At 51.9% G+C, this 20,695-nt stretch overlaps 2 protein-coding genes across 2 annotated transcripts; both read left to right on the top strand.

Moving 5' to 3' along the window:
• Window positions 1–188: 188 nt before the first annotated feature.
• WRAP53 (WD repeat containing antisense to TP53) lies at window positions 189–12,110 on the top strand. The gene is made up of 10 exons (XM_040243463.1): window positions 189–949; window positions 1,101–1,199; window positions 1,442–1,553; window positions 9,520–9,608; window positions 9,810–9,900; window positions 10,008–10,140; window positions 10,943–11,151; window positions 11,352–11,455; window positions 11,600–11,734; window positions 11,847–12,110. The coding sequence occupies exons 1-10, from the start codon at window positions 546–548 to the stop codon at window positions 12,091–12,093; spliced, it is 1,623 nt and encodes a 540-aa protein (XP_040099397.1). The 5' UTR covers window positions 189–545; the 3' UTR covers window positions 12,094–12,110.
• A 2,124-nt stretch (window positions 12,111–14,234) lies between these two features.
• On the top strand, window positions 14,235–19,884 carry EFNB3 (ephrin B3). The gene is made up of 5 exons (XM_040243462.1): window positions 14,235–14,356; window positions 16,503–16,795; window positions 16,959–17,051; window positions 17,162–17,266; window positions 17,692–19,884. Exons 1-5 carry the CDS (start codon window positions 14,235–14,237, stop codon window positions 18,099–18,101), a joined length of 1,023 nt encoding a protein of 340 aa, XP_040099396.1. The 3' UTR covers window positions 18,102–19,884.
• The last annotated feature ends 811 nt before the right edge of the window (window positions 19,885–20,695 follow it).

Raw genomic sequence — 20,695 nt, 5'->3', positions numbered from 1 at the left:
AATTTAGCTAATAAGATGCAAAAGAGGCGCAAAACCTGTAACATCGAATACAGCGCTGGCGCCCTCTGCCGGTTGGAGAGGAGGGTAGGTGCTTTAAGAACGATCGCCGAAGACCGCAGGGGGAGCTCAAGCACTTCCCGTCGAGGCGGAAGCTTTCGGACTACAGCTCCCAGCAGCCACTTCAAACTTCCCAGGGCCCCAGGGCTTGATGGGAACCCGTGACCTATTACCTTCCTACTCCTCCCCTCCCTTGGGTTGCACGCGAAGTCTGATCACTGATGCGGAGGTCCAATGGAAAGGTGGACCGAAATCCCGCGAGAACTGGTGGCACGTAGCTACTGACTAGGCTTAGGAACGCTGTTTATTCGCTGGGCCTTGTGCCCCCTCCAGGGAGGAGGAATACACTGGAGTATTTTTCCAGTTCTGCATCCCAATCCCTGCGAACTTTGAAGCCGTCTCGGCTGCTCCGCGGGCCCGGCCCCTGGTAGTCGACGGGAAGAGGGCTGCCTGGCCGCGGCCGATGTCTGCCGCGTTTCCTCTGCAGTATGAAGACACCGGAGGCTCCACCATTAGCTCCAGATTGCCTTCCTTCAGACCAGGCCCCAGCTCCAGCCCGTCTCTCTCATCAGGCTTCCCCGATGGATAAAAATACGGACCCTGAACTGATGCCACCGCCACGCGATGGGGATGATCCGCCCCAGGTGTCCTCAGATCCCATGGCTGGCTTAGCTCTGTCCCAGGAGCTGGAGGAAGGGGTCCCAGCTTCTCTCTCCACTCCCCTGGAAACAGAGTTTGGTCCTCCTAGTGAGTTGAGCAGTCGAGTCGAGGAGAAAGAACTTTCTGAAAATGTGAGCCTTCCTGCAGAAGAAACAAACAGGCCAGAGTTGGGGCCCGGAGAAGACGTGGAAGGTGTGTCTGAAGAACTCAGTCCAGAGGATGAGGGATACACGTAAGTGGTGCTAGCAGTTGGCTCAGGAATCTGAGGAGATTGGGAGAGTGAGGTAATCTCATAGGCCAGTCCTCAGCCCCATTTATCCAGGCTCATTTCCACTTCGCTTTGGCGACCCAGGTTTGTTGTCTACCCCCTATCTTCCTTACAGCATTTGGAACTACAACTTCTCCCAGGTACCTCGGTTTCTCAGTGGTTCTTGGTCAGAGTTCATCACCCAACCTGAAAACTTCTTGAAAGGCTGTAAGTGGTAAGTAAGGATTATAGGGCAGGGAGAAAACTACGCCCAGGATTTCCACCTTAAAACAGCCCAGTTATCTGGGAGAAGGATCTACCATGGTGGGAGAAGGATCTTCAGTTGCGTTTAGGATTGTGTGTCTTCTCTCCTCAAGGTCCTAGGGGTGTTTACCTATCCCAGAGGTCAGCTCAGCCCTAGACCTGAACTTGGAAAATCTAGGTCTGTCCAGCTTTCTAACTCTTTCATCCTCCTAGGGCCCCTGATGGTTCCTGCATCTTGACCAATAGTGCTGATAATATTCTGCGGATTTATAACCTGCCCCCAGAGCTGTACAATGAAGGGGAGCAACTGGAATATGCAGAAATGGTAAGGGCAGGGGCTAAGAGCTAAGTGCCACTTCATCAGACATTGCACATTTAAGGCCTTCCTGTAGATGGAGAAAGAACAGTCCACATGTTTCCTGTTCTCGGGCAGGACACTTCACCATGAGTTTCCACAAGTAATATTTCTACCCTGAATTCTGAAGTCACTTAAAAAGATGTTTTTCCTTTAGTTAGGAATATGTGTTTCCTGTAAGAGTAGTGGCTTTCTCACTGTGGTTTTTAATTGACTTACAGAGATGTGTTGAATGACCACCAGTAGTCACTTGCTGTGTTTGGTATTGGGATAAAGTGATGAATGAGACAAAGAGCTGGTTTGCGTTTTTGTGTGGGAGACATACAACAAATGTGTAAACCAATAAATAATGAAGTTTTTTGCAGATGATAATAAGTCTGTGAAGGAAATAAATAAATGCTATGAAGGAAATAAACAGAATAAAGAGAGACTAACTAGAGGAAGCCGCTTTATTTTTACCTATTTGTATTTTTGAATAGTGTCGTTTTATTTAGGACTTCCCTGGTGGCTCAGATGGTAAAGCATCTGCCTACAATGTGGGAGACCCAGGTTCGATCCATTTTATTTACCTATTTATTTATTTAAACTTTATTTATTTATTTGGCTGTGCCAGGTCTTAGTTGTGGCACGCAGGGTCTTTTAAGTGTGGCGTGTTGGATCTAGTTTTCTGACCAGGGATTGAACCCAGGCCCCCTGCATTGGGAGCTCAGAGTTTTAGCCACTGGACCACCGGGGAAGTCCCGAGGATGCTGCTTTAGATTAAAAAAAAGGTCAGGGAGGGGCTCTCTGAAGAAGGGGCATTTGAGCTGATATCTGAAGGATGACGAGATCAGTCATGTGAAGTTTTCCAAGAAAAGGCAAAAATGCTATTATACAAAGACTTAGAGCTGGGAAAGAGCCTTGTGTGTTCAAGCAACAGAAAGCAAGCCAGTACGCCTGGACCAAGGCCAGTGAGGGGGAAAGCATGGTGAAGATGGCAAGATGTCTGGCAGCCACATCTTGTGGGTAGGGCATTTGGAGTGTTTTGAGGAAGCCGTGGGAGAGATTAAAAGAGAGGAGTGAAATGATGGCTGAAATCTAGAGAATGGATTGTAAGTGGGCAAGAGTGGAAATTCATCTGGATGTGTATCCCACAGTCTAGGTAAAAAATGATGTTGGCTTGTGCTGGTGTGGTATCAGGAGAGATAGAGGTGGGTGGTTTTGAAGTATATTTCTTAGGACTTGGAAGTCAATTGGGTGGATAGGCATACAGTTTACTTAGAGGATATGAAGAAGTGTTGAGACAGAAGTAAGGATTTTTAGATACTTTAAATGTGAAATGTAAATCTAAGGAGGGACTTGGAGAAGGGTGCTGAGGATATACTTTGAAAGTGGGAGAGCATGTCGATGGTATCTTGGAATTGAGGATGGAGTCAATCTCAAGAGAGAGTGGAGATGGAGCAGAAGGCTCAAGCAGATGGAGCGCTATGGCACATGGAGATGGGTACAGGAGAAGTTACAAAAGTGGAGGCCAAAATCACGTCTAATGATTCTGATCATGTCTAGCCATGTTGACAGTGAGGGCAGATTTAGAGAATGACCGTAGAAAACGTTAATGACTTTAAGAAAAGGACTTTCAGAGAAATGTTGGAGGCAGAAGCCAGTTGTGGGGGATGGAAGAGAAAATTCTTTGAAAGTGTTTCCCTGTGAAAGGGAGCTGAGAAATGGAATGGTGACCGGAGGGAATGTGGGGTTAAAGAAAGGTTAACAAGATGCTTCTGTGAGGTCAGGAATAGCCAGTAGAGAGGGAGGAATCGCTGCTGTAAGAGAGGGCTGTGTGTGACAGAGTCCGTGCATGTCTGGGAGAAGACAGGATCCAGAGCACATTGAAGGACTAGACTTTGACAGGCACAGCATCCTTGCTCGCCGTGGGAAGAAAGGCAAAGGGTGTGTTCAGAGGCAGTTGTTTGGTCATGGGACGATTTGGGTGTCTCAGTCTCTTGGCTTCTCAGGGAAGCATAACGGGAGGCTATCAGCTGAAGGGAGGGGGCTGTGGGGAGACAGCAGAAGGTGTGAAATGATCATTCCCCGGGGAGTAGAAAATCAAAACCACCAAGGAATGCTTGGTGTAGAGTAGCGTTGCTCTTTCCTTTTTTTTTTTTCCCGCTCAGTTGTGTCTACTCAGTCTTTGGGACCCCATAGATTATACAGTCCATGGAATTCTCCAGGCCAGAATACTGGAGTAGGTAGCCTTTCCCTTCTCCAGGGGATCTTCCGAACCCAGGGATCGAACCCAGGTCTCCTGCATTGCAGGCAGATACTTTACCAGCTGAGCCACAAGGGAAGCCCAGCACTACTCTTCTTTGCTCAGTCCCCGCTAGAAATTTGTTATCCTTCATTGAAAGTGAGACCAGTTAGCATGGTTGTGCATCTTTCCTTAGTAAGTTGACTATAGTTTCTCTGTTTGTAAAATGAGGATGGTAATAATAGCACCCACTTCATAGAGCTGTGGTGAGAAGTAAAAGAATTAGGGTAAAGTGCTTAAAATAGTGCCTGGCATGTAGTCAGTGTTCAGTACACACTAGTAGTCCTTGGTGTTAGCTGAGTGCAAGCATGGTCTAGGAGGAATAGGAGATCTGGCTGGGATTTGCCCGGAAAGAAAGACCAGGGGTGTTTCAAGAGTATCTGCCGGGGTACCCCTGTCATGGTTGACCAGCATGTAAGGTGGATAAGGAAAAGGGTTGTAAATGGGTTTCTGATGAAGCTGAACAGTTATTGTAGTAGAAATTCAGGGAGCCGAATGGGTTGGATGTTCTTTTTTTTTTTTTCCCCAACCCAGGCCCTCCCTTGGCAGTGAAAGCATGGAGTCCTAACTACTAGACTGGTGGGGTGTCCTTGGATGGGTTGGAGATGATAGCCAGAGATTGTGGTGATGACTCAGTTGTGGGTGTGGGCAGCTGGTCCAGAGTGGAAGTGGTGGCCGTGGGTGCTGAGGAAGTCAAGGAATGGCAGAGGCCAGGATGTTGGGCATTTTTATTCATTCTTTCATTAACTGATTCATTCAACAAATATTCATTGAGCACAGTCCACATGCCATGCCTGTAGGTCAGTGGGAGTGCAGGTCTTGTGAAAGAAAGGTGCCCTGTTCCAGGGATGGTCCTGAACGCTTGCCTATCCTGCGTCTCTGTGAGCTTGGAGACTGCAGACATGGGGGTTCCTTGTGCAAGCTGTAAGGCACACCTCGCCCTGGTTCCTGGAACAGAAACCAGTGGTGTCCAGCAACCAGGACCAGGTGGGCATGGTGCAGCCAGCCTGAAAGAGTTCAGGAGCAGGGACAGTTAGAGGAGGCTGGGAATGGGAGAGATCGAACACTGATTGCACACACTTGTTCTAGAGGAATGAGAATGGTACAAAGGGGAAAAAGTCATTGTTTTCTACCACTCTACAAAATTCAGCCCTTTATGTTTTTATACATTCTTTCTAGTTGTTATTGTTCAGTCGCTCAGTCATGTCCAACTCTTCACAATCCCATGGACTGCGGCATGCCAGGCTTCCCTGTCCTTCACCATCTCCTGAAATTTGCTCAAACTCATGTCCATTGAGTTGGTGATGCCATCCAACCATCTCATCCTCTGTCGTCCCCTTTTCCTCCTACCCTCAATCTTTGCCAGCATCAGGGTCTTTTCCAGTGAGTCAGCTCTTTGTATCAGGTGGCCACCATATTAAGAGCTTCAGCTTCAGCATCAGTCCTTCCAATAAATATTTAGGGTTGATTTCCTTTAGGATTGACTTGTTTGGTCTCCTTACTGTTCAAGGGACTCTCAAGAGTCTTTTTCAACACCACAGTTCAAAGGCCTTAGTTCTTTGGTGCTCAGCCTTTTTTATTGTCCAGCTTCTGCATCCATACATAACTACTGGAAAAACCATATCTTTGACTACACAAATCTTTGTATGCAAAGTAATGTCTCTGGTTTTTAATACACTGTCTGGGTTTGTCTTTGGTTTTCTGTCATTGTCATTCTTCCTAAGCTCTGTCCAAATACTGAAGCTTTGTATGTGGTTGTAATACTATGGTAGATGGTTTTGTACACTATTACTTTTAACAGTCATATCATAAATGTTTTTTGTGGTCCTCCAGTCTTTGTGGTTATCATGCTTAATGGTTTATGATATTGCATTGAATGCTTATGATAGTTTTCTTTTTTTTAAAAGGCTTAAAATGTATTTTAATAAGTTCATGTTGTATTATTTCATTTCTCAGAAAAACTTCAAAGGTATTAGGGGCAAATCAAACATGGTACACCAATAAAAAATGCACAGCATAACTACCTAAGATAGGCAAAGCTAAGAGCTGCCATCTGACATTCAGCATACAGCAACCCTGTTCTCAAGATTGTACTAGGCCTATCAAGAAAAGCTGTGAATGGCAATATCACAGACACAAAAGGGCCATTTCTGGGTTGTCCTTACCCAAGAAAAAGATGGAGGCAAGTTTAACGCAAGATTTTTTAAAGATACACTAAATGAAAATCTCTAAAAGAAAATGTCTTCCTTGGGACATGAAAGGGTAATATATGGGACATAACAGAACCGTATGTATGTTGTCTGTGACCTCTGTGGACATGTGCCTAAATTCCTACCTGGGAGTGATTCGAACAGTGGGGCCAAGGTCACTGGGGGATGCTTGGTTTTTGTGGTATATGTGGCAGGATCTCTGGGGTGAGACAGTGCACTAAGTCGTGTCCGACTCTTGCAACCCCATGGACTGTAGCCTGCCAGGCTCCTCTGTCTATGGGATTCTCCAAGCAAGAATACTGGAGTGGGTTGCCATTTCCTTCTCCAATGATAGTTTTCTTAACTCTTCCTCTGTTTTGGACTTTTGGATTGTTTTCAGGATTTTTTATATCATAAATTATTTTTCAGTGAACATCTCCATGTGTTTCGATGGAGATTCTTCAGAGAAACAGAGAAGTTTTATAAGAAATACCCTAGATCTAAGAGTATCAGTATTTTTTTTTATGTTTTGTAATACCAATAATCAGTTTGTTTTCAAAAGCTTTTTATGCTGTTTATTCTTTTTATTATTATTACTGGTGTTGGCAATATGAGTATACCAGTTCTATCACAACCTCACTCATTAGCTATTTTCTTTTTTAAGTCTGTATTTAATTTGTGGCATTATTGTTTCTGTTTCATGTTTTGGTGTTTTGGCCTTGCGGCATGGTATTTTCATTTTTAACGTCTGGAAGTTTGGTATGGAAATGGATAACATTTATGTAGGTGGGGAAAGTGGGGGACGGTTTGGGGGTATTTTTGTGCATCTGTGTACTGCTTCTTCTCAACATAGTTTCCCAACTCCTCTCCTCCTTTTTCTACCTTTTCACAGAGCTTTCTGGAACTCCTATTTCTATGTCCCTGCCTCTTCCCTGAATACTCTGCTTACCCTGTGGCTCTTGCCTGAGGCCTTCCCTTTCCTATACCTTCTCTAGGGGAGACTGTGCAACCTCTGTGTCCTACATATCTTAGGTTGGGGAGGGGGTGTCCTCATTCTCAAATGCTATATCCAGACAATTGCTTTTCTGGTTTGTAAAAACTGTTCCTTTGTGGCTTAGGCTGTCTGATTCTCCCTAACTTGCTGAGTACCTTGGCACCTCAGCTCTCTTCTGCATGCCATGTCTTTCTACCATCTTGGTGACCTTAGGTATCCAAACCAGAAACCAGGGTCTCATCCTTTAATCGCCCTCTCCTAACCCCCACATCCAATTAATTACCAAATCCCATCAAGTCCACCTGATCTTTCTAATTTATCCAGTTCACTCTGTTTTAATTCAAGTTGCTATTATTTGGGGCCTTATGTTATTGGGACAGTCTTCTGTTTCCATTTTCCCATTGAAACATTTGACTGCTGATTGTGCTGATTCCTCAGTAGGTGTTGGGGAAGCGGTGGTAAGTAAGACAGACATGATTCCTGCCTTTTGCAGAGTGGAGACACAGACGGCATTTGGAATGTGGTTCAGGAGGAGGCTTCTCATGGGGAGAAGTGTCTGAGAGACCCAAAGGATGGCTAGGATTTGACCAGGAAGAGTTGTTGGGGGAAATGAGGGAAGGCTGTTCCAGACTTGGAGTCTAGTGTGTGTGAAAGCCTGCAGCCCAGGAATGCAGTGAGTTGGCACCTTCTCAGAGCTGGGAATCAGGATGGTGGGGTGTGGAGATGTTACAGGAAAGAAGGCAGGTGTGAGGGATGAGCCTGGAGAGGTGGGTGTGGGGTAGATGCCTGGTAAGGGAAGTCTTCCTAGAAGATTGGGTTTTATACTGAGGGTTATGGAGAAATATTGCAATGCTTTGAGCAGGAGAATGATGCGGTACATGAGTCCAGGGCCTCATTGTGGCTGAAGAGTGGAAAATTGAGTGGCAGGTTAGAGTATGGGGAGGAGGGAGGCCAGGGCATGTGTAGAAACGCTGGCAAGAAGGTAGTGGCTACACGTGGAATCAGAGGTAAGGAGACATGTTCAAGTGAACCTAGGAGATGGAATTGGCAAGCTCTGGCCTTGGATTGGACCAGGAGAGGAAAGGGCGTGAAGAGAGTAGTAGTCAGGGTGCTCAGACTTCAACCTTGAGAACCGGGTGCAGAGCCCAGGAGGAGCAGCAGATTCAGAGGCAGCAGAGGCTGGGTCTCTTGCAGCTAAACTGAGTTTGAGGAGCCTGTGCGATGCCCTAATGGAACTTTCCTCCAGGCAGTCAGATGCAAGGGTTAAGAGTGGAGATGTGGACCTGCAGTCACAGCTGGGTGACATCACCCCAAGGGCCAGCAAGTAAGTGACAAAGGACTTGTATCCTGCTGATGTGAAGATTTCCTTCAAGTCAGTAAGTCAAAGACAACAACCAAGGAGAAAACTGAGCAAAAACTATGAGAAGGTGCCCTTAGAAGGAAAAGTGTCTTCACTGGTAATGAGAGATGCCAGTTTATATTGTAATGAAATACCATTTCACAGCCTTCAAATTGAGAAAAATATGGGAGTCTGGCAACAGCAAGAGGAGGCAGAGCAATGGGTGCTCCTACACGCCGCTACGGGGAGAATAAATTGGGATGAGCACTTTTGGAAAAAAAAAAGTGACACGATCTCGTAGAGTTGGCAGAGCACATACCATGGAGCCCAGTGGTTTCCCTCGGTAGCAGAAACTGCAGAGAATCCCTCCCACATGTGTACCAGATTGTTAAAGTGCACTTGCCAGAAACTGAAAAAACATCAGTGACTGTCAATAGAGAACGATGCGTGAATGGAGTGCTGTGAAGCAGGGAAAATGCGTGAATTCAAGCTAAGTTTGTCACCATAAATCTCATAATCACGATGGGACGCGTACAGCTTGGTACCATTCATATTAAGTTTAAAGGCAAGCAAGACCATGCTATATATTGTCTTTCCTCTATGAATATATTCCTAAAAAAATATACAGGAATGATAAATTCAGGATAGTGTTTCCCTCTGAAGGAGGATTTCATTGGGAAGAGGTTTTTAACTGGTAAAATATTTTGTTTCTTAAGCTGAGTGGAGGCCTCACAGGGTTTGGTTTGGCTTTGTTTTAATACTTCTTTGCTTTTTTGAACTGGTCGATAACTTTTGTAAAAGATCCAATGGCACCTGGTAGGTGGCTTGGTGGGTATTTGCATCATTGGCTGGTTCTTTGTCTCTGGGTTGGGGTGTTATTTGTTTCTTTCTAAGTGTGGACAAAGCAAAAGGATAAATCTGTATGGCATTTAGTGGCCCAAGTCTGATGTGAAAGTCTGAGCTAGCCTTGAATTGGAAGATCAAGATCTTGTTCTTGTATTTGCCTGATGTGCCTTCTCCTGCCTGGTTAAGTGCCCACAGAGCGTCTCCCGCTGCCATAAACCTGCTCCAGGTCCGAGTGGGCCTCCTTGTCCTACCAGTGACCCAAGCATCTCTGCATCTCTGTCTAGGCCCCTGTCCTTCGAATGGTGGAAGGCGACACCATCTATGACTACTGCTGGTATTCCCTGATGTCTTCAGCTCAGCCAGACACCTCCTAGTAAGTGATGTCTTTCGCCTGCTTTCCCTCCCCACCCCCGTTTTAAGGGGACCCTCTACTGAGAGACAGCCAGGGGCTGTGGGGGTCTCAGGAGGAGGGAAGCTTGCTTTGACCTTCAGATGTGAGCTGAGAGGGCCGGTCAGTTGGCTTCCTCCCCTTCCTTTGACAGCACCGGGGCCTCGGTGTCCATGTCTCTCTCAGCGTGGCCAGCAGCAGCCGGGAGAACCCAATTCACATCTGGGATGCCTTCACCGGAGAGCTCCGGGCTTCCTTTCGCTCCTACAATCATCTGGTAGGGACTCTCTGCCCAGCCCCAGGGCTTGCCCTGGCCTAGCTCTCCTTCCTGGAGAAGGAAGAGGCTGTGCGCCAGGCCTGTTTCCAGCCCTTCCCTTCCCCTAGGATGAGCTGACAGCAGCCCACTCGCTCTGCTTCTCCCCGGATGGCTCGCAGCTCTTCTGTGGCTTTAACCGGACTGTGCGTGTCTTCTCCACATCCCGGCCCGGCCGAGACTGCGAGGTTCGAACCACGTTTGGTAAGCAGTCTACACCTCCAAGGGAGGAGAGAAAGGGGCCCAGCCAAGAGCAAAGGGGCCCAGCCAAGAGCAGAGGGGCCCTGTGGTCATGTGCGGAGGTGGGGGGGTTGAGAGGTTGTTACCCTCACAGCCCTGGGAAGTTGTACCCAGTAGGTAGAGGAGAAAGCAGACTCACGGAGGGGATAAAACTTTCCCAAGATCAAACTCTAGTCAAGGGCTGGTTCACTCCTGAGCCCCTCCCCTGTTGGTTCTTTACCTCTTGGTTCCCAAAGTCTTGGTTTTTCCAAGAAACTGGAGAAGCTGATTCCATTTGCCTGTAAACCTCAGCTTTCTGACCCTTCCAAGGAAAAATTGAGGGGACTTCCCTGGCAGTCCAGGGGTTAAGACTGCACTTCCACTGCAGGGGGCACAGGTTTGATCCCAGTCAGGGAACTAAGATCCTGCATGTCTTGTGGTGCAGCCAAAGGAAAATACAAAAGCAGTAATTGAATGCTTATTAGGTGGTGGGGTGGGGAAACAAATAAGATGGAATTTTTTTTTTTTTTTTGGAATTTTTTTTAAAAAAGAAAAATTGAGGTTTGAGAGGGAAGAAAGTGGGGCTTGCATCTTTTGGTCCTTTGAAGGGGATAGAAGGATTTAGGGAGCATCAGAAGTTTTCGTCCTGCTGAAAACGAATGGGGTGTAGGGGACACTGAGTCCAGCACCTGGGCTCTGGGACAGGAGACAGAGGTACACCTCTGATTAGCCTGGTTAATGTTGGGTACTCTTGCTCTCTCCCCCACGTTGTTCCTTCCCCTTCTAGCAAAAAGGCAGGGCCAGAGTGGCATCATTTCCTGCATAGCCTTCAGCCCAGCCCAGCCCCTCTACGCCTGTGGCTCCTATGGCCGCTCCCTGGGCCTATACACCTGGGAAGATGGCTCCCCTCTTGCCTTGCTGGGAGGACACCAAGGGGGCATCACGCACCTCTGCTTTCACCCCGATGGCAATCGCTTCTTCTCCGGAGCCCGCAAGGTAGGGATCATATTCTGAGGTTCCAAAACAAGTGGGTAGAAGGCAGGAGTGGGGATGTAGTCTGCTGTGTTGGGAGATGGGCATGGGGGAAAAAAGTCAACCCAGCTAAAGGAGTGCTTATAACCCTGGAGGGGAAGCAGATGTGTCTTGGAGGCAGCGGAGTGGAGGGTGGATTCTAGGCTCCTGTTTTTTGTTCTCAGGATGCTGAGCTTCTGTGCTGGGATCTTCGGCAGCTTGGGCACCCACTGTGGTCCCTGAGCCGTGAGGTGACCACCAATCAGCGTATCTACTTTGATCTGGACCCGTGAGTGACTGGCACTCCTCTCTGCTGGGGCCTTGATGCCCCTGGGATGCCAGAGCCCAACTGCGGGATCCCAGCCCTTGACGGTGAAGGGTTCCTGCCCTGGGTGATGACTCCATGTCGGCAGGCCTCTTCTCTCTCCTCCAGGACTGGGCAGTTCCTCGTGAGCGGCAGCACTAACGGCGCTGTCTCTGTGTGGGACACCGGTGGGGTGGGGCTTGAGAGCAAGCTGGAGCCAGTGCTGAGTTTCCAGCCCCAGAAGGACTGCACCAATGGCGTGAGGTTATGAGTCAATTTTGCACATTTGGGGGCTCGGTTTGGGAGGGAGGTAAACCTGAGCGAGTGGGCATCCTGGCTCAGGGAACTGACCAGCGCCACCCATCTCTCCCTATAGCCTGCACCCTAGCCTGCCTCTGCTGGCCACCGCCTCCGGGCAGCGTGTGTTTCCGGAGCCCACGGAGAGTGAGGATGAGGGGGAGGAGGAAGTGGACCTTCCTCTGCTCTCGATGCGCCACGTGCACCTGGAATGTCAGCTTCAGCTCTGGTGGTGTGGGGGAGGCCCAGACACCAGCATCTCAGATGCCCACCAGGAGGAGATGGGACAGGGAGGGACAGAGGGGGCTGGGGGTGAGTTTACATAAAAAGATTTTATATGATACTGGAGTCTTTGTGTCTCTTTGGGGAGGCAGATGATGGAGATGAGGCTGGGAGGGGTACCAGTGGGCTCCGGAGTCCAGCAGCGGGGACTGGCATAATATTCCTGAAACCAGGGTTGAGAGGTGGGACTAGGCGGGAACCAATGGGGCTGCGAAGCTTGGTGTGAAGTCAAGCCAGTGGGGGGTGGGGCCTCATGCCATTGACTGGCGGGTTGCTAGGCAACTTGGTAAACTGAAGAGAGGAAACCTGTTTGAAATCCCACTCCCAAGGTGGGGGCGGCAGGGGTCAGGGTGAGTGTGGCTGAGCAGGAGTGGCAGGAACTGTGTGTCAGACTGTTGGGTGTGACCGTGTTAGACTGTGCAGACGGTGACAGACAGTTACCCGCGCTCTCCCGCTCGACACTATTTACCATCATTCGGCAGCAGAGGGACCGTTAGTCAGCTCTGGGGGAAGGAGAGCCAGAGGACCGCCTCCCCTCCCCTGGACTCCCCGAGAGGCAGGTGACTGAGTAGCTGGAGTCAAGGGCACACATGAAGGAGTAAAGGTGCCGAAAACCACAGACGTCACGTTCTGTATTCCCGTTAGACGCAGGGCAAGGGCGAGTCTTTCAGCAGCTGTCACTCGTCTGGTTTCTCCATTTATCTGCTCTGTCTTTGGTTGGGGTGGTGGTTGTTATTTCAAGCAGTGGCTCCCCGCTTCCCCTCCACACACACCTTACCAGACACCGAGAAGGGGTCTCTGAAGAGAGACTGTCAGCAGAGGGTTTGATTGTGGACTCCCAGTCTGAGGGGAGAACGGGACGCCTGTGACGACGACTGGAGAGGAGTGAGGAATGTCACCTCTGCCCAGAGGTGCTGAAAGCCGGGGCTCTTACACCCAAAAAGACAAAGCCTCCTCCCTTCCCCCAGGATAATTGGAAACAGCCCTTCCGGCTGAAAGCGGGTTTGGGGTTGTAGGTTTTGCCTTTCCTCTCCAGACCCGTTTCTCCCCACAACCATCTAAGAAGGGCCCGCGTTTCCCCCCCTAATCTCTTGCCTTTCATCAACGCCTAGGTAGCAGTAAAGGGTCGGGGAGGCTGTGACAAGGGACCCCGGGACTGGGAGTTCGGCAGCCTGGGTTTGGTTTCAGCTTCATCCCAGATTCTCGGTGTGACCTTGGGCAAGTCACAGGGCCTCCCCGAGCCTCAGTTTCTTCATCACTGCAATGGGGATCCTTCAGCTCTGCCCCTCCCACCTCACACAGGTAGTAGTCTAGACGAACCACTCTGCTCGCTCCCGTAAAGTGCGGAGCCTTCAAGGTTATTATTATTCTCTCCAGACCTCCCGAGAGCAGCGGCGATGTTTTGGGATGGGGGAGGAGGAGGCTGCGGGAGGGAAAGGGGCTGGGTTCCTCGGGATGTAGAGGGCGAGAGAGCCTTTCTGGATTTGAGAGAGCGGAAGATTCCAGCCGTCCGGGCGATCCCAGGGCAGGAGGGGAGGTGGGCAGAAACTAAGCCAGAGGCCGAGAGTGGCAGAGACAAAGGGGGCGTGAGAGACCGCGCAGGGGAGCAAGGCGGGGCGCGGCGTGAGACAGCTGGGCGGGCGGGAGGTGCGCGAGGTGAGGGGGGTGGGGGACGTGGGCTGCAATCCTGCCGCCCGCTCCGACTCGAGCTCCAGCTCCGGTTTTTCCCTCCGCCATCCTTTCCCCCTCCCCGCCTCTCCTTTAACTCCCCCCTCCTGGGCTCGGGACTGGTTTCCTCCCTTAGCCCGCTGCCCTCAATCCCAGCGAGGCTGGGGCTCCGGCTCGGCGCCCCATTCCCCGCTCCCTCCCCTGGCGCCCAATGCCGCCCCCGCCCGGCCCCCCGCTCCCCCAGTCCCCTACTTAGGCCCGCTCGCCGATCCTGGGGTGCCGGCGCGTGGGCCAGGGGCATAGGGCGCCTGCAGACTGCCCCTGGAAGGGCTCCTGTGGGCTGAGCGCTCCAGAGCGGGGACACAGGCGGAGCAGGAAGCGGGTCCGCGTGGGAGCTGGGGGCATCGGCCACCCGGGCGGCTCGGGCAGAATAGCCCGAGAGGCCAAGGCAGTCACCCCCCGGGGGTGAGCGACTTTGGGGGAGTTGGTGCCCCGCCCCCCGGGCCTTGGCGGGGTCATGGGGGCCCCCCATTCTGGGCCGGGGGGCGTGCGAGTCGGGGCTCTGCTGCTGCTCGGGGTTTTGGGGCTGGTGTCTGGGCTCAGCCTGGAGCCTGTCTACTGGAATTCGGCAAACAAGAGGTGAGCGGCGCCGGGCTGGGGAGACCCCACACCTCCTGGGCAGGAAGCTTGGAAGCTTTGGGGACTTTGAGGGGCTGAGTTCTCTGAGCTGGGAGGAGGCTGGAGGGAGGGTGCTGGTGTGTGGATGTGAGCTGATGGGTAACCAGACAGAGGTGATCTTGGGAGCCAGATTTGCGAGTGGCACACAGAGCTGGATGTGGGTGGTGATAGCCATGTGTCAAGAGTTTGAGAGACCCCCAAGGGGCAAGGATTTGGAAGTTCCTGGGTAACCCGGGGGGCCGGGGAGCGGTTATTTGGGTTTGTGGGAGACTTGAGTGGTGTCAGGGGCTGGGCTTAGAGGGAGCCTGGTTAATGTCAGCTCTCAGGAGAGCAGCTGAGTAGGTGCTGCTGAGGCGCTGAGAGGAAAGGGGGGTGCCTCCTTCCCCAGAAGGGACTCAGTGGTGGAGATGCGAGGGGAGGGGCTCAGGTTGGGGTTTCAGGGACAACTCGCCCATTCCTGTTTGACTCTTCTTCACTCATCCGTCTCCCTACTCGTGCCCACAGAGGGTCGGTGAGCCCCTGGTGGAACAATTTCCCAAGCAGAAGATTTTACTCCCTTCCTGGCTTGGGGATTTCTCACTGAAAGAAGTCTGGAGCCCCTTAAAGCCCCCATGTTCTCTCTTACATCTGGAGTCTTGAGGACTTGGTTGCCCCTTCCCCCATCTCTGCTGCAACCTCTTCCATCAGACCTCTGTCCCGTGGCATACTTCCTTTGCTCTGAAGAAAGGCTAGGGGTCAGATGAAACTTCAAGTCACACAGAGTAGGACAGAACCCTTGCGAGGTCCTCCAGGTCTCTTGACTCCATGCAGATCCCATTCCCCATGAGCAAAAGAATTCTTGGTCTTGAAAACTTCCTACTTACCTGAGGAGGCTGTATGAGGCCGTGGGAAGAGGTGCTTTGGAGCTCATAACCTTCTAAGTCTTAATCCTAGCTCTGTGGCTTTTGGCCGTGTGGCCTTGGGCAAGTCACTTAACCTTTCCAAGTTTGTATCCTCAGTCCTTACCGCCTTTATGAAGATTAGAGGTAAGGTATTTGAACACATTATAAGCTCACTGAAGGAGAACAAGGGTGATTGTTCTTTGGCCTCTGTCACATTTCCCTGGCCTGGCCACTTCCCTCACCTTTCTCTTGGGGTCTCATCTCAAATATCTTTTCCTCTCTCAGTCTCCTACCCACCAGCTCCCACATGCAGCTGGAATATCAACTGCAGTGTGAGGATATGTTAGGCTTATTCTGATAGAGTTGAGAAAAGGTGGTTAGAGTGTTCTGGGGGCTCTTTGGGATGTTGGATGGGAGGGAGTCTGGGAAGACATCAGCAGCAGTCCCCTGTGACCAAGTTCGGAGACCCTCTCTGCCGTTCATGCACAGGGAGGGGCTGCAGTTGTTGGCAGGTTAGGCTAGTGGCCACTGGGGCCAAGGGAGACATGGGCTTGTGTCAGCTGTGGGTAGAACAGTCAGCCCTTTCCATTCCAGAGCAATAGGTCACTTTCCCTAGGAAGTGCGGGACCTGGGCAAGATGCGTGCTGGGCAGGGTAAAGTCTGGGGCAGCTGGCCCACAGACCCTGGTCCCCCTTAGCCCCATTTAGGGCCATTGCCAGGTTTGCCTCCTGTCGCATTGCCTGGCCAACTTGGGTCACTGGACCACCCTCCACACCCTCCCATCCTGCCCCCTCTGCTCGGAAATCCCTGAAATTCAGTGGTGGCCTGGGGGAGGGGAGGCTCTGCCCCCATCGTGGACTGCCATGGAATAGTGAAATCACCTGGGAGGGTGGGCTGTGTGGTTCCAGAGAGGCCAGCTCCTTGGTAACTGGCATCCTGTTGCCATGGCAACAGGGCTGGTGATGGAGCGAGAGATGGCAGTGTGCATGTGGTGAGGGCGGGCTGAAGAGTGCATTTGGGCACACCAAGGGGCAGGAGACCTCTGAGCCGGGCCTCCTGCTGCTTCCCCACGTGAGCTTCCAGAGCCCTTAGTGCCCGCGCTGTCAGAACAGACTCCCCACTCAGACAAAGGCTGTCCTGCAGGGGTGAGGGGTGAGGAAGGCAAAGCTTGGGGACTAGACCTCTGACACCTCTCATCCTTGTCCACCTCGCCCTCCTCCCCACAGGTTCCAGGCAGAGGGTGGTTACGTCCTCTACCCTCAGATCGGGGACCGGCTAGATCTGCTCTGCCCCCGGGCCCGGCCCCCGGGTCCCCACTCCTCTCCTAATTACGAGTTCTACAAGCTGTATCTGGTAGGGGGTGCCCAGGGCCGGCGCTGCGAGGCACCCCCTGCCCCAAACCTCCTCCTCACTTGTGACCGGCCAGATCTGGATCTCCGCTTCACCATCAAGTTCCAGGAGTATAGCCCTAACCTCTGGGGCCATGAGTTCCGCTCACACCACGATTACTACATAATTGGTACTGCTGGGCAGAGGGCAGGGTCTAATGGGAAGGTACCCTGGGACTGAGGGCAGATAAGGGAAGGGACCCTTGGAGCCACCTCGGATGGTGTTGGGGCCAGGAGTGGAGATGGAATAGGGGTAGCTCTGAGTGCCAACTTTTCCCTCTGGTTCTCTTCCAGCCACGTCGGATGGAACCCGGGAAGGCCTGGAGAGCTTGCAGGGAGGTGTGTGCCTCACCAGAGGCATGAAGGTGCTTCTCCGAGTGGGACAAAGTGAGCGGGGCTGGGGCACACCTGCTAAGGGCTGGAGGAGGCTGGGGCAGTATCTTCATGGTCGGGGGGCTGCTGTCTCAGCCCCTCTCTCAGGTCTTCCCCATCTCCAGGTCCCCGAGGAGGGGCTGCCCCCCGAAAACCTGTGTCTGAAATGCCCATGGAAAGAGACCGAGGGGCAGTCCACAGCCTGGAGCCTGGGAAAGAGAGCACTGCAGGTAGGAACCACGGGTCCAGCCTCCTGCCTTCCCTCGTCCTCTGCTCTCGGACCCTAGCTGCCCTGCTGCCACCTTCTCCCTCCCTCTGCAGTTTTGGGGGCAATGATACAGGAAAGAGGAGAAGAGAGGATGGGAGGGTGGGATGGGAATGGAAGCCAAATGAGGAAAAGACTCAATTAGAACTAATTAGCCAAGTCAGTGCTTCAATCAGCGCTGAAGGGGGAGGACTGCCTGGCACGGGTTGAAGGGCTGGACACACCTGGATTCGGAATGGGGCTTGGCGGGGAGGGGAAGGGCTTGGGGTCCCCAAAGGGCCTGAGCACTACTGGGGAAGCCCATGGGAACCCCCAAGGCTGGGTGTCCAGATGCCCAGGTGGCTCCTTCAGCCCCTCCCCCTCTTTCCTCCTTCACCCCTTCCCTGCCAGGTGACCCCACCAGCAATGCAACCTCCCGGGGTGCTGAAGGCCCCCTGCCCCCTCCCAGCATGCCCGCAGTGGCCGGGGCAGCAGGGGGGCTGGCGCTGCTCTTGCTGGGCGTGGCAGGGGCTGGGGGTGCCATGTGTTGGCGGAGACGGCGGGCCAAGCCTTCGGAGAGTCGCCACCCTGGTCCTGGCTCCTTCGGGAGGGGAGGGTCCCTGGGCCTGGGGGGTGGAGGCGGGATGGGACCTAGAGAGACTGAGCCTGGGGAGCTAGGCATAGCTCTGCGGGGTGGTGGGGCTGCAGACCCCCCCTTCTGTCCCCACTATGAGAAGGTGAGTGGTGACTATGGGCATCCTGTGTACATCGTGCAGGATGGGCCCCCCCAGAGTCCCCCAAACATCTACTACAAGGTATGAGGGCTCCTCTGACCTGGCTCTCCTGGATCCAGCCCTTTGTGGGGTGCTCCTCCAGTTTAATTCATGGTTTGAGGGACACCTCTAGCATCTCCTTGGCCCCCTTTGTCCCATCACCTCCTCTGCTCCTCCTGGCTCTTGCCTCTCCTCCACTTTTAGGATTCCCTGAGACATCCACCCAACTATTGCCTGCCCTCTGGTTGGCTGTGTGTACCCTTCTGTCTCTGTGTTTCTGGGTCCTATTCCCCTGGGGAGGGGGCAGAGATTCAGCCTCCTCCTCTAATCATGACCCAGAGATCCTTGTTCCCCTCACCCACTGAGAGCTTGGGGTGGGAACAGTCTGTCTTTTGGTTGGTACTTCTCCTCTTTCTGCCTCTCACTGTTTTTCTCTTCTCCCTCTCTTTTATTTTCTTTCTCTCTCCTCTGTCTCTAGGTCTGTTCCTCTTCCCTAGCATCCTCCTCCCTGTATCTCCTTTTACTTACCCTCTTGGCTTCTTATCCTGTGCCCCTCCCATCTCCAGGGTTGGGGCATCAAGGCATTTCTCCCTTCAGCTCCCTCTTCTGACTTCTCTTACCAACCGCTCCCCTTAGTCTGCCAAAAATGGGGGCCTTATGGGGAAGGCTCTGGCATTCCACCCCAGCTCAGGGCATGGGCAGCAGGACTCCTCCTCTGCCCTGCCCCAGGCCTCTACATACGTACTCCAGCCATTTGGGGTGGTTGGGTCAAGACAGCTACCATGAGAAGAAATATGCTGTTTTGTCCAGTGGCCAATAGCAAGCTATGAACCGGTCGGGACACTTATGGACTTGGTCTGATGCTGAATGGGCCACTTGGGACAGGAAGTGACTTGCTCCAGACAAGAAGTGACCAGGCCTGGACAGAAGTGGCCTGGGAAGTGGCAGAAGCAGTGCAGCAGGAACTGGAAGTGCCTTCATCCAGGACAGGAAGTAGCACTTCTGAAATAGGAAGTGATCTGGCTGGAACCGGAAGTGGCTTAGTCTGGGGGGTGGGGGGAGGTGGATGGTTCATACTCTGTGGAGAAGGGAGGGGTGGCAGGAAGAACTTCCCATTTCAGGAGGAAGCTGGAACTTAACTCTAAAGAAGATCAAGTGGACTGAGGAGGGTCTTCCTAGTATTCAGTGGCTCGTGCCAGGATCCCTCTTCCCCTGTTCTCTGTGCTGCTTTTAGGACAGCTAAGGTGACTGCCATCTGCTGTGGCAGGCTCAATTTGTCTTGTTTTTCCCTTTCCATATCCCAATGTAATCCCTGTTACCCAACAGGGTGACCCCAAGAACCCATGTGTTGTCCCTAGTAACCCAGATGGCTGTCTTGTTCATCATATCCTCCATATCCTACTGCCTTCAAACTCAACACAGCTCCCTTCTTAGTGACCAAAATGGTGGCCTACTGAATGGTCTAGCTGATGGTGGTCCTTAGCAACAGCCAGTCTTTTCATAGTGACCAGCTGATACCTCTTCCAGCCCTCTAGTGCACAATTAATTGGATGTTGCCTCAGTTTCCTCCCAGCTCATTTCCATTAGATCAGAGCTGCCCTTGGGCACCACATCGGCCACCTCAATCACCAGCCAAATGGTTGCTTTGTCCACCAGAGGTCATCTCTCTGGTGCTGTAGTTCCCAGCTCCTTCCTGATTTTTCTAATCACTCCTTCCAGAGAACAGGAAGTTGATATTGCCATGGGGGAGGTGGCGGTATATGGCCATCACCTCAATAGTTTTACTGTAAAAGGGAAATTTGAACAACAAAAACCAAAAAAAAAAAAAAAAGAATAAAAAACTTGAAAAGTTGACAAGAAGGCTGGAAAATGTTTGGACATGAATTGGGATGGGGAACTGGTGGTTAGAATGACTTTCCAGCCGAGGGTTGGATTGCATGAAACCAAGGCGTAGGGAGAGGGTTTGGTGGGATCACTGAGGTGGATAATGCATGATGTGCTGGGGGAAGGGGATGGGATGGGTAAGGAGGTGAGTGAGAAGGCTGAGGAAGGCAGCCACTTCTAATGGAGGGAGAGAAAAACCCAGGTGGGAGTGGGAGTTGCCAATATATCCTATTGGGGATGTCCGAATATACATTCACACATGGGGGAAAGCCTAAGTTTCTATTGTTAAACCAAAGTACAAGACTCAAAGCAAGTCTCAGAAACAAAGTGGAAAAAACATGTTCACGTGTTCAGTTTATACTCTCCTACCCTGACCCAAGGCACTTGTGTGTCCAGAAGACTCAGGGACCCAGGCATCAAGCTGCCTATCCCCTGGCTCCCTGTGTACCCATAACCCAGGCTCTTCTCCCCATAAAACTTGGGTGCCCAGCCCCCTAGACTCAGCCCCATTCTCCAGTCACAAAAGCAGCCATCAGGAGTATCGCTGGAGCCAGTCGGCAGGGGTCACAACCTCTGCCCTGCCTGCCCCTCCCTGACTTTAGGTCCCCTCCCACTGTCTCCCATCTGCCTGGAGGTCAAGGGGTCCTCCTGGCCTGCCTCTATCTGGTGAGACCCCTGCTCCTCCCCCTGTCTGAGCAAGATGCCTGGGTCCCAAGAGGTGCAGGTGCTATAGGAGGGGAGTTGAAAACTGGAAGGCC

The sequence above is a fragment of the Oryx dammah genome, unplaced genomic scaffold, assembly GCF_014754425.2.
Source record: "Oryx dammah isolate SB20612 unplaced genomic scaffold, SCBI_Odam_1.1 HiC_scaffold_8, whole genome shotgun sequence".
Taxonomy (NCBI): domain Eukaryota; kingdom Metazoa; phylum Chordata; class Mammalia; order Artiodactyla; family Bovidae; genus Oryx; species Oryx dammah.
The sequence above is the reverse complement of the archived record's forward strand: the minus strand, read 5'-3'. Positions and strand labels throughout refer to the sequence as shown.

Bases quoted from the DNA above. Each gene is read 5' to 3' on its own strand.
- WRAP53 (XM_040243463.1), top strand. From the start codon at position 546: ATGAAGACACCGGAGGCTCCACCATTAGCTCCAGATTGCCTTCCTTCA. The intron at 9,609-9,809 runs GTAAGTGATGTC...TGTCTCTCTCAG, and splicing joins GCTCAGCCAGACACCTCCTA to CGTGGCCAGCAGCAGCCGGG. The intron at 9,901-10,007 runs GTAGGGACTCTC...CCCTTCCCCTAG, and splicing joins TTCGCTCCTACAATCATCTG to GATGAGCTGACAGCAGCCCA.
- EFNB3 (XM_040243462.1), top strand. From the start codon at position 14,235: ATGGGGGCCCCCCATTCTGGGCCGGGGGGCGTGCGAGTCGGGGCTCTG. The intron at 14,357-16,502 runs GTGAGCGGCGCC...TCCTCCCCACAG, and splicing joins TGGAATTCGGCAAACAAGAG to GTTCCAGGCAGAGGGTGGTT. The intron at 17,267-17,691 runs GTAGGAACCACG...CTTCCCTGCCAG, and splicing joins TGGGAAAGAGAGCACTGCAG to GTGACCCCACCAGCAATGCA.